The sequence below is a fragment of the Herpailurus yagouaroundi genome, unplaced genomic scaffold, assembly GCF_014898765.1.
Source record: "Herpailurus yagouaroundi ecotype Mexico unplaced genomic scaffold, PumYag 28, whole genome shotgun sequence".
NCBI classification, from domain to species: domain Eukaryota; kingdom Metazoa; phylum Chordata; class Mammalia; order Carnivora; family Felidae; genus Herpailurus; species Herpailurus yagouaroundi.
Window position 1 is genome coordinate 77,348,246 of NW_024412376.1, and position 10,952 is coordinate 77,359,197.

At 48.1% G+C, this 10,952-nt stretch overlaps 1 protein-coding gene across 6 annotated transcripts in view; it reads left to right on the forward strand.

Moving 5' to 3' along the window:
* Positions 1–10,952, forward strand: part of LEF1 (lymphoid enhancer binding factor 1) — a 120,148-nt gene extending 109,196 nt beyond the window's left edge. For all 6 annotated transcript variants that reach the window (XM_040476606.1, XM_040476590.1, XM_040476597.1 and 3 more), the window contains one exon: positions 9,734–10,952. Coding sequence is in view for 3 of the 6 variants with exons in the window: in XM_040476597.1 (XP_040332531.1) it covers positions 9,734–9,813 (80 nt within the window). In the remaining 3 variants the exon portion in view is untranslated. The remainder of the gene's footprint in view (positions 1–9,733) is intronic.

Below are 10,952 nucleotides of genomic sequence, written 5' to 3' on the forward strand. Positions count from 1 at the left end.
GAACTTACTAAAGCACCTGTACGGTCTTGAAAATGACAGGTAGACAGCGTGGCTATTTTTCAGTTCCTGTGTAGATCGTCTCCAGCCTCCCCTTCTCCACCCAGCGTGACCGCCTCTGGTTAGGGAATCTGGTTCTCCACTGGTGTGAGCCCCTTGTTGGCCACACTGCATCCACACTAGTGCTGGCTTCACCTTAGAAACAAGCCAGTGACAGATAAACTGTTTGATTAGAGCTGATCCTGCCAACGACGGGGCGTGAAATCTCAGGCAACTGGTTTCAGTTTGGAGGGAAGTTGCTGAGTATTAGCTAAATCCCTCCTGATCTCCTCTCCAGTGAGGTGGAGCTTAATGGAACCCAGCACCCAGGAGGGGAAGATATCGTGACTCCAATGTGAAGATGTATTTTGAGAGGGTTTATTTCTCTTAGGTACACAGTGGAACTTAACCCTCTCTTGGCCTCCTAAAAGAAAAGTCCTGTTCAATTAGATCTTTGAGCTCAGATGACCATGCATGGAGCACAAAGACGAGAGAACTCTCTTGCCTCTGAACTAGCATAGGACAACGAACTGTAGGGAAAATATCCCCACTTAATAAGGAAAATCTTTCCTCAGGGAACAAAAAAGTCCTCTGAAAATTTGTATTTCTGCTCCTTGAAAGATAGATGTTTCATTTACTGCTTTCATGTTTTTGGTGCGAAATACTATTGCGGCTGTCTCCTGCAGCCCAACATAACTGGCCTTTTGACAGTTCCCCGTATACCAGTTGTGTCCCCATCTTCCCGTGTGTTTCCACTTGCACGCTTTATACACATATTCACTCTGGTGAAATCAGTTGAAACGAATGAGCATTGACTGGTCTCAACACTTTGCAGTGACTTTTAGGATAATTAGAAACGGGCTGCACGAAAGACTTTCTTTCAGGGTAGAGGTGATTCCCAAGCTGTGTGGTCTTCCAAAAAAGCCAAATTCATCCTGAGCTTTTAGGACGAACTTGTCACTTGTAGGAATGCTGGAAGTCCAGGGCCTCGGGGAATGAGCCTGCACACGTTCTGCTGTGTCCAGCTCTAGGCCACTGTTGTAAATGCCAGTCATTTCTTCATTCGTTCTGCAAACACCCAGCGAGGACCACTGCAAGTCAGAAACGGCACTAAGCAGTGGGGCACTTGCCACATGGACTCTGTCCCCTCCCGGAGGGGCTTTTAGTTTCAGAAGATAAAGACATAAAAATAAATAGGAATTATAAAGTAATACATTCTGTGCTATAAAGGAGATGGATACATTGTGTTAAAATAAGAACAAGAAGTATCTACATTGGAGTGAGATCAAGGAAGCCTTTCTGGAGTAAGTAACCCTTGAGCTGTGTAGCCATGAGGGGAATTGATAGAACAGTGATCAAGTTGCTGGGAATTTCCAGTGTTTTGGTCCAAGTTTATTTGGAATATGTAACATCTCGAGAGTTTGTCAGAAGTCAGAGATTGTCATCAAATACTGAACTTCCCTTCCTTCCTTACTTAATCGAGATTCATGGGAGTTACAGAAGAATTAAAATTTTTGAAAAGCTGGAGAGAATGATCACTCCAAGTTTACTAATGTAAAAAGATACCTTTACAAATTGGCTTATTAATATTTACTTTAACAAATGAAAAAATCCCATTATCTTAAAATTACATAGATTGAAAAGATTTTTATGATATCTCAACATACTCCTTTTGACTATATAACATCAAAGAGCTAGTTTAAAAGAACAAACTATCTTTAAAACAACACCTTTTTAAACACAGAGAGCTACACACAGATACCACATACAGACATACTCACAAAAACTTAAGGTTTTGGATATTGGTGTAATCTCTACCTTGTATACTTGCTAACCTGAGATTAAAATGTGTTTTTTACTTGAGGCTTTGTTTCCCTGGGGCCAAGAGGTGTGTGGGAGAGGTAATTTCTAGTACAGTATAGAATGCAGTAGTTAATTGCACAGTGCTTAGCTTTACATCTCTAGCTTTCCATTTGAGGGTGATGCTCAGGAGCCTGATGGGCTGTTTATTAACTAAGGGCTGGGGGCCCGGGGCCCTGGTGCTCATGCAGCCTCCTGACGGCGCTACAGCATGGGGCTGGAGACACTTCCGGGACCGGCCGTGGGACTGAGGGTCTTTCCGAAGCCGTGCCCTCTTGGAGTCAGGGAGCCATCTGTGCCCAGGGGTCTCACGGACAACGGTGTTTTGTACAGGCTTTGATGCCCACCCTGCGAGCTTGCCACTGGTGCCTCATCTTCGCTCTGAGTTCTGTGCCTTGAGAGCAGATGGAGTCATTAGGTATCAGCAAGCCTCTGGCTCTTTGCTTCTGGTTGACATGGCCAGTTAGAAAGCAAAACCAAGCTCTTACAAAATAATAAAATCAGAAACAAAAGCCTTCAGGCTTGTTCAGAGTCTCCAAATAAAAATTAACGTTTTGAAAATGGGAAAGAGGAAAAAATAACATCCTGCTTTCCGCTCTTCATCTTTTTGTCCCATGCTTAGACACTATGGTCAAATACTTTGAAGTGTCACTCAACAAGCAGGAGATGTGTGAGGGTTTGGGGCTCTTGGGAAGGGAGCCTGAAGCCTGGCGGCAGGTGGCTGTCCGATCAGGGAGACCGGCCCCCCATCGCGGGACACGGCATGGGGGCAGGGCCTGGCCGTGCAGCCTGCAGCGGGCACCCTGCTCGCGCTCCCAAAGCACCCCTGCTGCAGCCCTTTGACCGGGCGCCTGGGCAGCTAAGTTGGTTGAGTGTCTGACTCTTGACTTCATCTCACGTCATGATCTCACAGTTCATGGGATCGAGCCCTATGTCAGGCTCTGTGCTGCCAGTGCAAAGCCTGCTTGAGATTCCCTCTTTCTCTCTACCCCTCTCCCGCTTGCATGCATGTGCTCATGTTCTCTCTCTCATAATCAATAAACAAAAAATTAAAAAAATAAATTTAAAAAAAAAGAGGAAGCCTCGCCTAGTGGGGGACTTCCTGCCTGACATTTTGCCAGACAGCCGCTGGTGTGGCATTGGTCTTGTCTGGGTCAGCAGGTTGCTTTCCTAGGAAATGGAGATTTGGATGGCCCGGAGACACTCCCACATGGCACCTTCCCTAGACATGTTCCTGTCTGAGGCGGTGGCCTACTTGTGTCTTCCTTCCTCTTATGTTTGTCCTCAAATTCCTGCTGAACTTGTCACAGATTAGTAGAAACCTGTAAAGAATTCACAAGGCAATGACACTTAACTATAATGTCTCTTAGTAAGAACATTCAGTAAGGAAAATCCAGACGTCTGGCTGGAAGGGCAGGCGTGGTCACATTGTCCTGGAGAGAGAGATGGCTGCATAATGACACTGTGTGGCTACGCTAAATGCTGTGCGGAGTGCAGGTTTTCAAATTCTGACCATTCTCCAGGACGCTGTGTGCTGACTCATAGCGCGGGGGCCTTTGATGGCAAGAAGAGACAGCCCATGTTGGCGTAAGGAGAACGGGGAAGTCCATTTGAAGGATGCAGTGGCATCTTGTGGAAGCCAAAGACAACAGTGCAAATGACCCAGAGAGAGGACTGGAAGATGGCCTTTTCCTGCTCTTACATGTGCCCCTGAAAACCGCTGTCTTCTCCCTTCTGTAGATCGACTTTCTCAGTTCTTTGATCATGTATCCAGAGCTCCCGAGCTGACACATTGTGACAGTGTCAGTCTCCCAAAGAGATGAGGATTCAAATTCCAGAGAAGGGACTCCAGTCAGCCCAGCATGGGTCAGACTCCTGCCTCAGTCCACAGTCCGCTGTGGCCAGAGGGAACGGTCACACCGTACAAAATCGCCATCGGGGCACACTGCTCTCACTGTGGGGGGTGTTGGAGTTGGGATAATCAAGAAGGGGGCTAGGCAGCAACCCAGCGGGTGTCTGTTGCAGCTCACCAGTGAGCCGGTGACTGGGATCTGTTAGATCAGCAGCCGTGCTTTAGTGAAGATGTGGGGAGACACTCATCCCTGTGGTGAAGGTTTTTAAAATCTCTCCTGTGCTACAGTGTCAATTCTTCAGTGGTCAGGAGAGCCAGAAATGTGTTTAAGTTGCCTTGGGAAACTGAAACAGAGAAATGGACCCTTGGCCAGCAAAGTTGCTCATAATAGGAGAGGGAGAGGCTCATTTAAACCCTCTTGGGACATGTAATATTTAGTATTGTTCATGAAAGAGCATGAAATTAAGACCAGTGCACTTAAGAATAGCTTATAGAATAAGAAAATTATTTTGGACAAATTTGGTTTAAGAAGAATGGTTTTCTCACTGAACCATCTGGAACTATTGAGGAAATGAGCCCTTCTGGATAATGGTTTCCCAGAGAACTGTAGGTTTCCCTCTTTAAGTATCAAAACATGTAATTTGTTTAACTCTTGAGTGCCCCTCAGCTCTTTCTCCTTCAAATTAAATACTTCTTAGTACCTCATGCTGTTGTTCTACGTTGCATATGGTGTATGGTAACAAGGACTCGGTGCTGTTTGCCACTATGCTAACTGACCGCAGATAATGTGGGATTTTAAGAAATCTACTCCTTTATCATTTTTGTACCTTCCCTTCCTGAGACGCTGCCCTCCTCTAAGGTAACACATTCTTCCGATCTGTTGTGTGGTTTCGGGAACCAGAAAAAGAAGTATATCTGAATAATTTAGAAGTTAAAAGTCAATGGGCTCTGCGTTGGTGTATGCAGGGTGATCTTGGAAGGAAGGGGGCGGCTTCTGCGCATGAATTCCTCGATGGCACTGTGATAGCTTGAGGCTCTTTTACTTCCTTTTCCCCAGCTGCGTTCTTTAGACCTGAGGCTGCCGGCTAGCGGCTAGCGGCTAGCCGAGCTCCCGATGAGTGAGGGGAGCCTGCCTAAAACCATCCGTGAGCCTCGGCAAAGTCACTGTGTCTTTCTGGCAGAATGAGAGGACAGTGAGGGCATCTCAGTGGGACAGTAGTGCTCATCTTCTTGCTTACATTTGAATTCATATCTAACCTGAAATTTTCTAAAATTTTAGGTACGTTCTTTGAGAATATCACAACAGACCTCTCTGGCTGCCCTTTTGCGATGACTTTTCTCAATTGTCATTGTGTGTCTGGAGATACTGTGTTTCATAAGAGATATTTTATGTTTCATAAGAGAGGTTTTGCAGAATTCTCTACTGGTCTGTACTTTCCACCAGAAGCTCTATAAATGGTATGAATTTTGCTCACTCCCCCAAGTATGCTGAGGCTGGAGCATCAGAAATGGAACGGATGTTTCTGGTCCACATATTGTGTCCTGGGTGCTCTGCTAGATGTCTCTGCTTAGATTACCCCATGCCAGTCTTGAGGCAGCCCTGGACAGGGATGAGGAAACACCAGTGACTTGTCCAGGGTCACGTGACTGGGGTGCAGCAGGGTCGGGTTCGAACCTGGATCTGTCTTTAACTCCCAGTCTCCACCCACTGCAGTAATAACCCTTATCGTGTCCTTCCAATGCCAGGCGCTCGCCAAGCTCACCACACATTGTCTCCTTTTATCCCCTCAAACCCACTTTATGAAGCGTGGGGACTTACTGTTTCCATTTTACAGATGAGGAAACCAGGGTTTGGTATGTTTGGGTAATTGGCCCAAGATAACCCTGGTAGAGTAATGAAGCCAGTGTTCAAACCCAGTCCAGGACTATGCTTGGAGCTCTGCTGTGAACCCCACAGTGCACTGTCGCCTCCCTGTGCAGCAAGCATATGCTTAGACATACACACACACACACACGTGTTTAACAGTGGAAATTCTTGGTTTGAAAAGAAAGTACGCACTGATCCTGTTGCCTCATTTTTAGGAGGTGAAGTTGGCATCTTTGGTATGGGAGAACTTCTAGAGAAATGTGAATTGGATAAAGAATTTGGAGATGGGAGGTTGAGGTGGATCTACATAGTTCCTGTCTTCCTGAAGTACTTCGTCTTATAGAGCTAAAATGATGTTTTGAGGCTCTCTTATTCCAACAGTTCTTCGAGAATATTTCTGTGTTGTTTCCAGAAGTACCAAGGATCTAAGCGAAAAAGACCTGCACGGGGAGGCCCAGCCTCCCATTGTGATGTATGTGCTCACAGAGGAGACACAAGGGGCCCATCGGGAAGGGAAACCGACAGCTGCAGATAGAAACCAGAAGTTTCCCTAGAGCAGTTTGTTAAATAGTTACACGCCTGCCTCAGAATCATCTCAACGTTGCCCAAGTCCGCTTTCACTGATAATTCACTTTGAATAACCACAGGGGAGGAAACCGCATGGATTCAGTAACCCTGCCTCGGAATGTATAGCCTGGATCCAAGCACAGGGCCAGAGACCCGTCACCGCACTGACCCCCTTCCTCTGGGCTCTGGGCACCTCCTTGCTTCAGAGCTTGTGGCTGGCAGACTGACCGGTCTCGAACTCAGGGACTAAGGACACACCTAGCTGCAGAAAGACGACCCAGTGGCAGCTTCCCTAACCACACACTGTCATTTCTCCTCTTTCTCAAACACTGGGTGGTGTTCGCTTACAAGGGGCTGGAGCTGGCTTCTGTAGGTTACGCTTGCAATCTTTGAGGAGATTTAAACTTCACAGTTAACTTCTTATGCCTCTTGTTCTCTTTAGCATCCTGCTTTCTCACAGAGCATAATATCCTGGGGTGGGCGGTAGTCTAGATGCAGCCCACCTCCACAGTGCTATTGACTAGTGACGGGCAGATGGATGATTGGAAGGTAGGAGAAGAAAACGAACGACAGTTCAGCCCCAAGATACAGTAGAGAGCACATCGGTTTAGGGCTCAACAGTGAGTCCTGCCACCTGTAGTTTGGGTGACCTTAGGTTGTTTAACCTCACACCACCCCCAGTTTCTGTAGGCGGGCAGAATTCTGGGACGGTGGCTGTTGTGATCATGTGACGCTGAGCGTGTAGAGCGTGTGTCCCGTGCCTGGCATGTCCGTGCTCAGCAGACCGTGTTTTTCTTCCTCCTCCCTCACCAACTCCTTGCAGACAAGGCCACCTCAGAGTCACAAAGTCATGAGGCTGTGACCCACAGGCCCCCAGAGGCACGGGTACTCTCTAGGGGTCATGATGCACCAGTCATGTAATGACCGTGGGCCTCAGTGTGCTCTGAAATAACAAGGCCCGACTAGCTCTGTCCTGCTTGCTTCCTGCTCTAGAAGTCATTGCTTCTAGATCTCACGCCCTGAAATAACAGCACTCTGTCACAGTTTGCCCCAAGGCCGGCCAGCAGGGCTAGGCAGTTGGCATGAGGTGTGTGGGGTGCTGCTCTGGGGGCACTTTTTGCAGTTAAAATCTGCCTCTGTTTACCTTCTGCAAAACTTATCTCTGATATTCTCTCAAATCTTGTGTAATGCCTGAAAACATTTTAAAGGTCCTGCTCCTTCCTAGCAACACTTGGGAGGGGGGAGAAGGATCTTTCTATTCCGGCCCATCGTTTTGGACTCCTCAGCATTTCTGAACAAGGAAATGGTATCACTCGATACGCAGGGGGTATTCCCAGGTTGTTCCTACAGAGCGGCTCCGCTGCCCCCGGCCTGGCCTGGACAGCTGGAGCTGACCTTCCTCTCCTCCACCTCAGCCTCAGGAAGGGGCTTGTTTCCTGGGCCCCTCCCGCCGGGGACAGCCTGAGGCGGGGGGCTCGGCTGCAGACCCCAAGGATGAAGCACTCAGCTTTTGGTAGCGTCTTTGTTTGAGCCTGTGGAGAAGGACTCCCTCCCCACCCTGTCCTTTCTTGCATCTTTTGGCATCAAGGCCTAGACAGTCCTAATGCCTCCGAGTTAGTGCTGTTTACTTACCAGAAATAGATCCAGTCATGAAATCTCCAGCCACTCCTTTACTACTTGGGCTCTTCGTAAGTGACTCCGCCCTTTTGAGTTCCTGGTTCCGTTTGGTTGGTGGGATATTTTTGTCAAGATTAGAGTCTGGTCCAAGGGAACTTCGTGGGTTTCAGCTGGATGGTGGGTACGGTCGGGGGAGGGAGGGGACCTATGCCGCCCGCCTCCAAACCCGCTCTACAAATGGCGCCACGCGGTGACTCCTGGCGGAGGGAGCCCAAGCCTTGACATATGTAAGATGGGCCTCGCCGCGCTGCCTTTGAAGCCCGAGCAGTAATTGCCGGCTTTGATTGCACCGACTTCACTGGTGGGTTGGGCCGTGCTGGGGCTCGCCTGGCCTGGCCCAGCCACAGCCCCCCAGTGAAGCCTTAGATGTGGGAAGTCTCCAGTCTCCGGAGCCTCATGCCTGTGGTTTCTTGAAAAGAATTGTGATTTGACCTGTTTTATATCTATAAAGCAACTCTGTAAGCCCCCCATTTCTCCCATTTGGAGGTAAGGCTTGGTCTGCCCTGATGGCCCTGCATTTTAAAGGAGCAATCGCATCCAGTCTGTCTTATTTGATAGCAAGACACATTCTCTGCCAACTGATTCCAGTGCCAGTTACACGCACATTAGAAGAGCATCCTGAGTGGGGAGGGGTCGCCTTTAGGTTTGCAGTTGTACAGAGCATCTGTGAAAGCAGCTTTCCAGGAGCATTTGTAAGAGGACGCTGGAATACTGAGACAACAGTGGGAAGATGTGAGGCTGTGCAAAGAAATGGCTTTATTAGGAGATACTGGGACTCTTTCCAGGGAAGCACACAGTATCCGTGTGGTAAATGGCCATGCTGGACAGCCAAGTTTGTGACTGCTCAGCTCAAGAAGGGAGGAGGAGAGGGCCCTCGGGTGGGGTGGGGTGGGGTGGGGGAGGGGAGGGGAAGGACGGCTTGCCGGGCCAGGAGTTGCAGGGTGCTGCCCCACGTGTCCGCCCTGCTGGGTGGGGGGTGGGGGGACAGTCTCCAGCTCTGATTTCAGAGTGAGCCCACAGCTGGGGGTGGGGACGGATCGCAGCAGAGGGACAGTCTGTGCCCATCAGCGAGCAGTCCATCCTGATGCCTGCACTTGTCTCCAGCTGCTGCAGCTCCTAGCCCAGGACCGCAGGGCCACTCCTCATCAGGGGCAGCAGCCTGGACCAAACCTTTGAAAATCTGTGCTGCACAAGTACAGCGTAAATAGGAAAGTGCGGGGTGCCTTCCCCACTGGTCTAGGCTTTGCTCCTTTGTCCTTGGAAAGGTACCGTCCTTCCTAGCTCTTATCTGTATCCTGCTTAAATTTTAAAAACCACAGTGCTGTAGCATGTGTTTCCCTGTTAAATAGGGAAAGGTCAGTTTTACAGAATAGGAATGGAAGTTGGCATCGCAAACGTTCTCGGTCAATAGCATTCTGTGACCGATCTCCTCCCGCTCCGTTTGTTTTCTTCAGCAGCGACCTACATATATAGATGGTTTCTTCACAGTTCCCATCAGTCATTGTGAGGGACAGCGCTGGCAGTAGGTGCGTTAATGATAAGAGTCACTGCCAGGTCACTATAGTGCTAACAGCCCTAATAGCTCATGGTGCCTACCCTGCGCTTGCTCAGCACCCAGGGTGGTGAACGCATTCCCCGTCCCTGTGCGCACACATACGCGTACATGCGACCACGGCAAAACTTCACCGAAGTAGACTTACTCTGTAACGTAGTGCGAGGATCTGGGGCTACCCTAGGGCTGCCGCTTTAGCCATCACCAGATCACCAGAGTGGACTATTAAATGCAGAGATCTCAAGACACATGCCGTATGCAGTAGAAGTCAAAGGCCTGTGACAAACGCACATTAACAGCTTTTCGTTTGTTCCTTCTTGAGGTGGAAAACGAAGCTCATTCCCAACGTGCAAAGCCAAGGCAGCGACCCCGGGACCTCTTCTAGAGATGGAAGCTTGTTGAAAACCCAGACTGTCTCCAGGGCTTGCCCAGTCGACCCCAATGGAGAATTGACACCACCTTCACCCTGAGGTCACCGCTAGAGACGCTGATCCATAAAGACAATCACTGCCAAACCCCCCTTCATCTACTCCAAGAGCCAAGTTCCGAAATCAAGCATAAAAGGTTTCCCAGCCAAGCAGACAGAGCACCTGAGAACGCTAGCAGGCTGAGCAGCTGCCCTCCGTCCTCTCCGCGTGCACTTCTCAGCACTTCCCAGAGCGTCTTGCGTCCACACCTGTAACCTTTTGGCAAGGACAGTAACTTGGCTACGTTTGCCTGCCAGGAGCAACCCGAGCCTGCGGCCGGCACGTCCTCACACCCCAGCGCGGAACTTTGTGGAAGACGTCCCTCTTTGTTTAGGTCTTCTTCTTCTTCTTTTTTTTTTTTTTTTTTTGCCTTTCTCCTGAAGCTTTTATTTAACAGTGCAAAAGGATCAGTCTTGTGTTTGCTTTTTTTTTTAAACTTGAATTTTTTTTTTTAATTTACACTTTTTAGTTTAAACTTTCTTGTTGTATATTTTGCTAGCTATGAGCTTTTAAGTAAAACTCAAAGATCTGGAAAAGTTGGAAATAAAAACGAAATGAAAAGAAGCCGCCCTTTTCTGAGCGGCATCTTTTCCGGCAAGTGGCTTCTCTGTGAATTGTAACAAATAGTGGCCTCCCGTCTTCGTAAGGTGTTTGATAGAGCTAAATAAATGTAACAGCTGAATCCACGCCGTGGGTAGCAGTTGGCAGTCCTATTTCATTTTATTTTTCTTCTGATCTCCTTTGTTTAAATGGTAAACCTTGACACATACCGTCAGCAGGCCGGTTTGCAGTGAATTTTCCTTTCTTTCCTTTTCACCCCCTTGTTGTAAAAAGCCCAGCACTTGAATTGTTATTACTTTCAATGTTCTGTATTTGTATCTGTTTTTATTAGCCAATTAGTGGGATTTTATGCCAGTTGTTAAAATGAGCATTGATGTACCCATTTTTTTTTTTTTTTGAATAACAAGGCACAGCCTTTGCCCCAAACTGCCATCTAACGTTTGTCATTCCAGTTTGAGTTAACGTGCTGAGCATTTTTTAAAAGAAGCTTTGTAATAAAACATTTTAAAACAA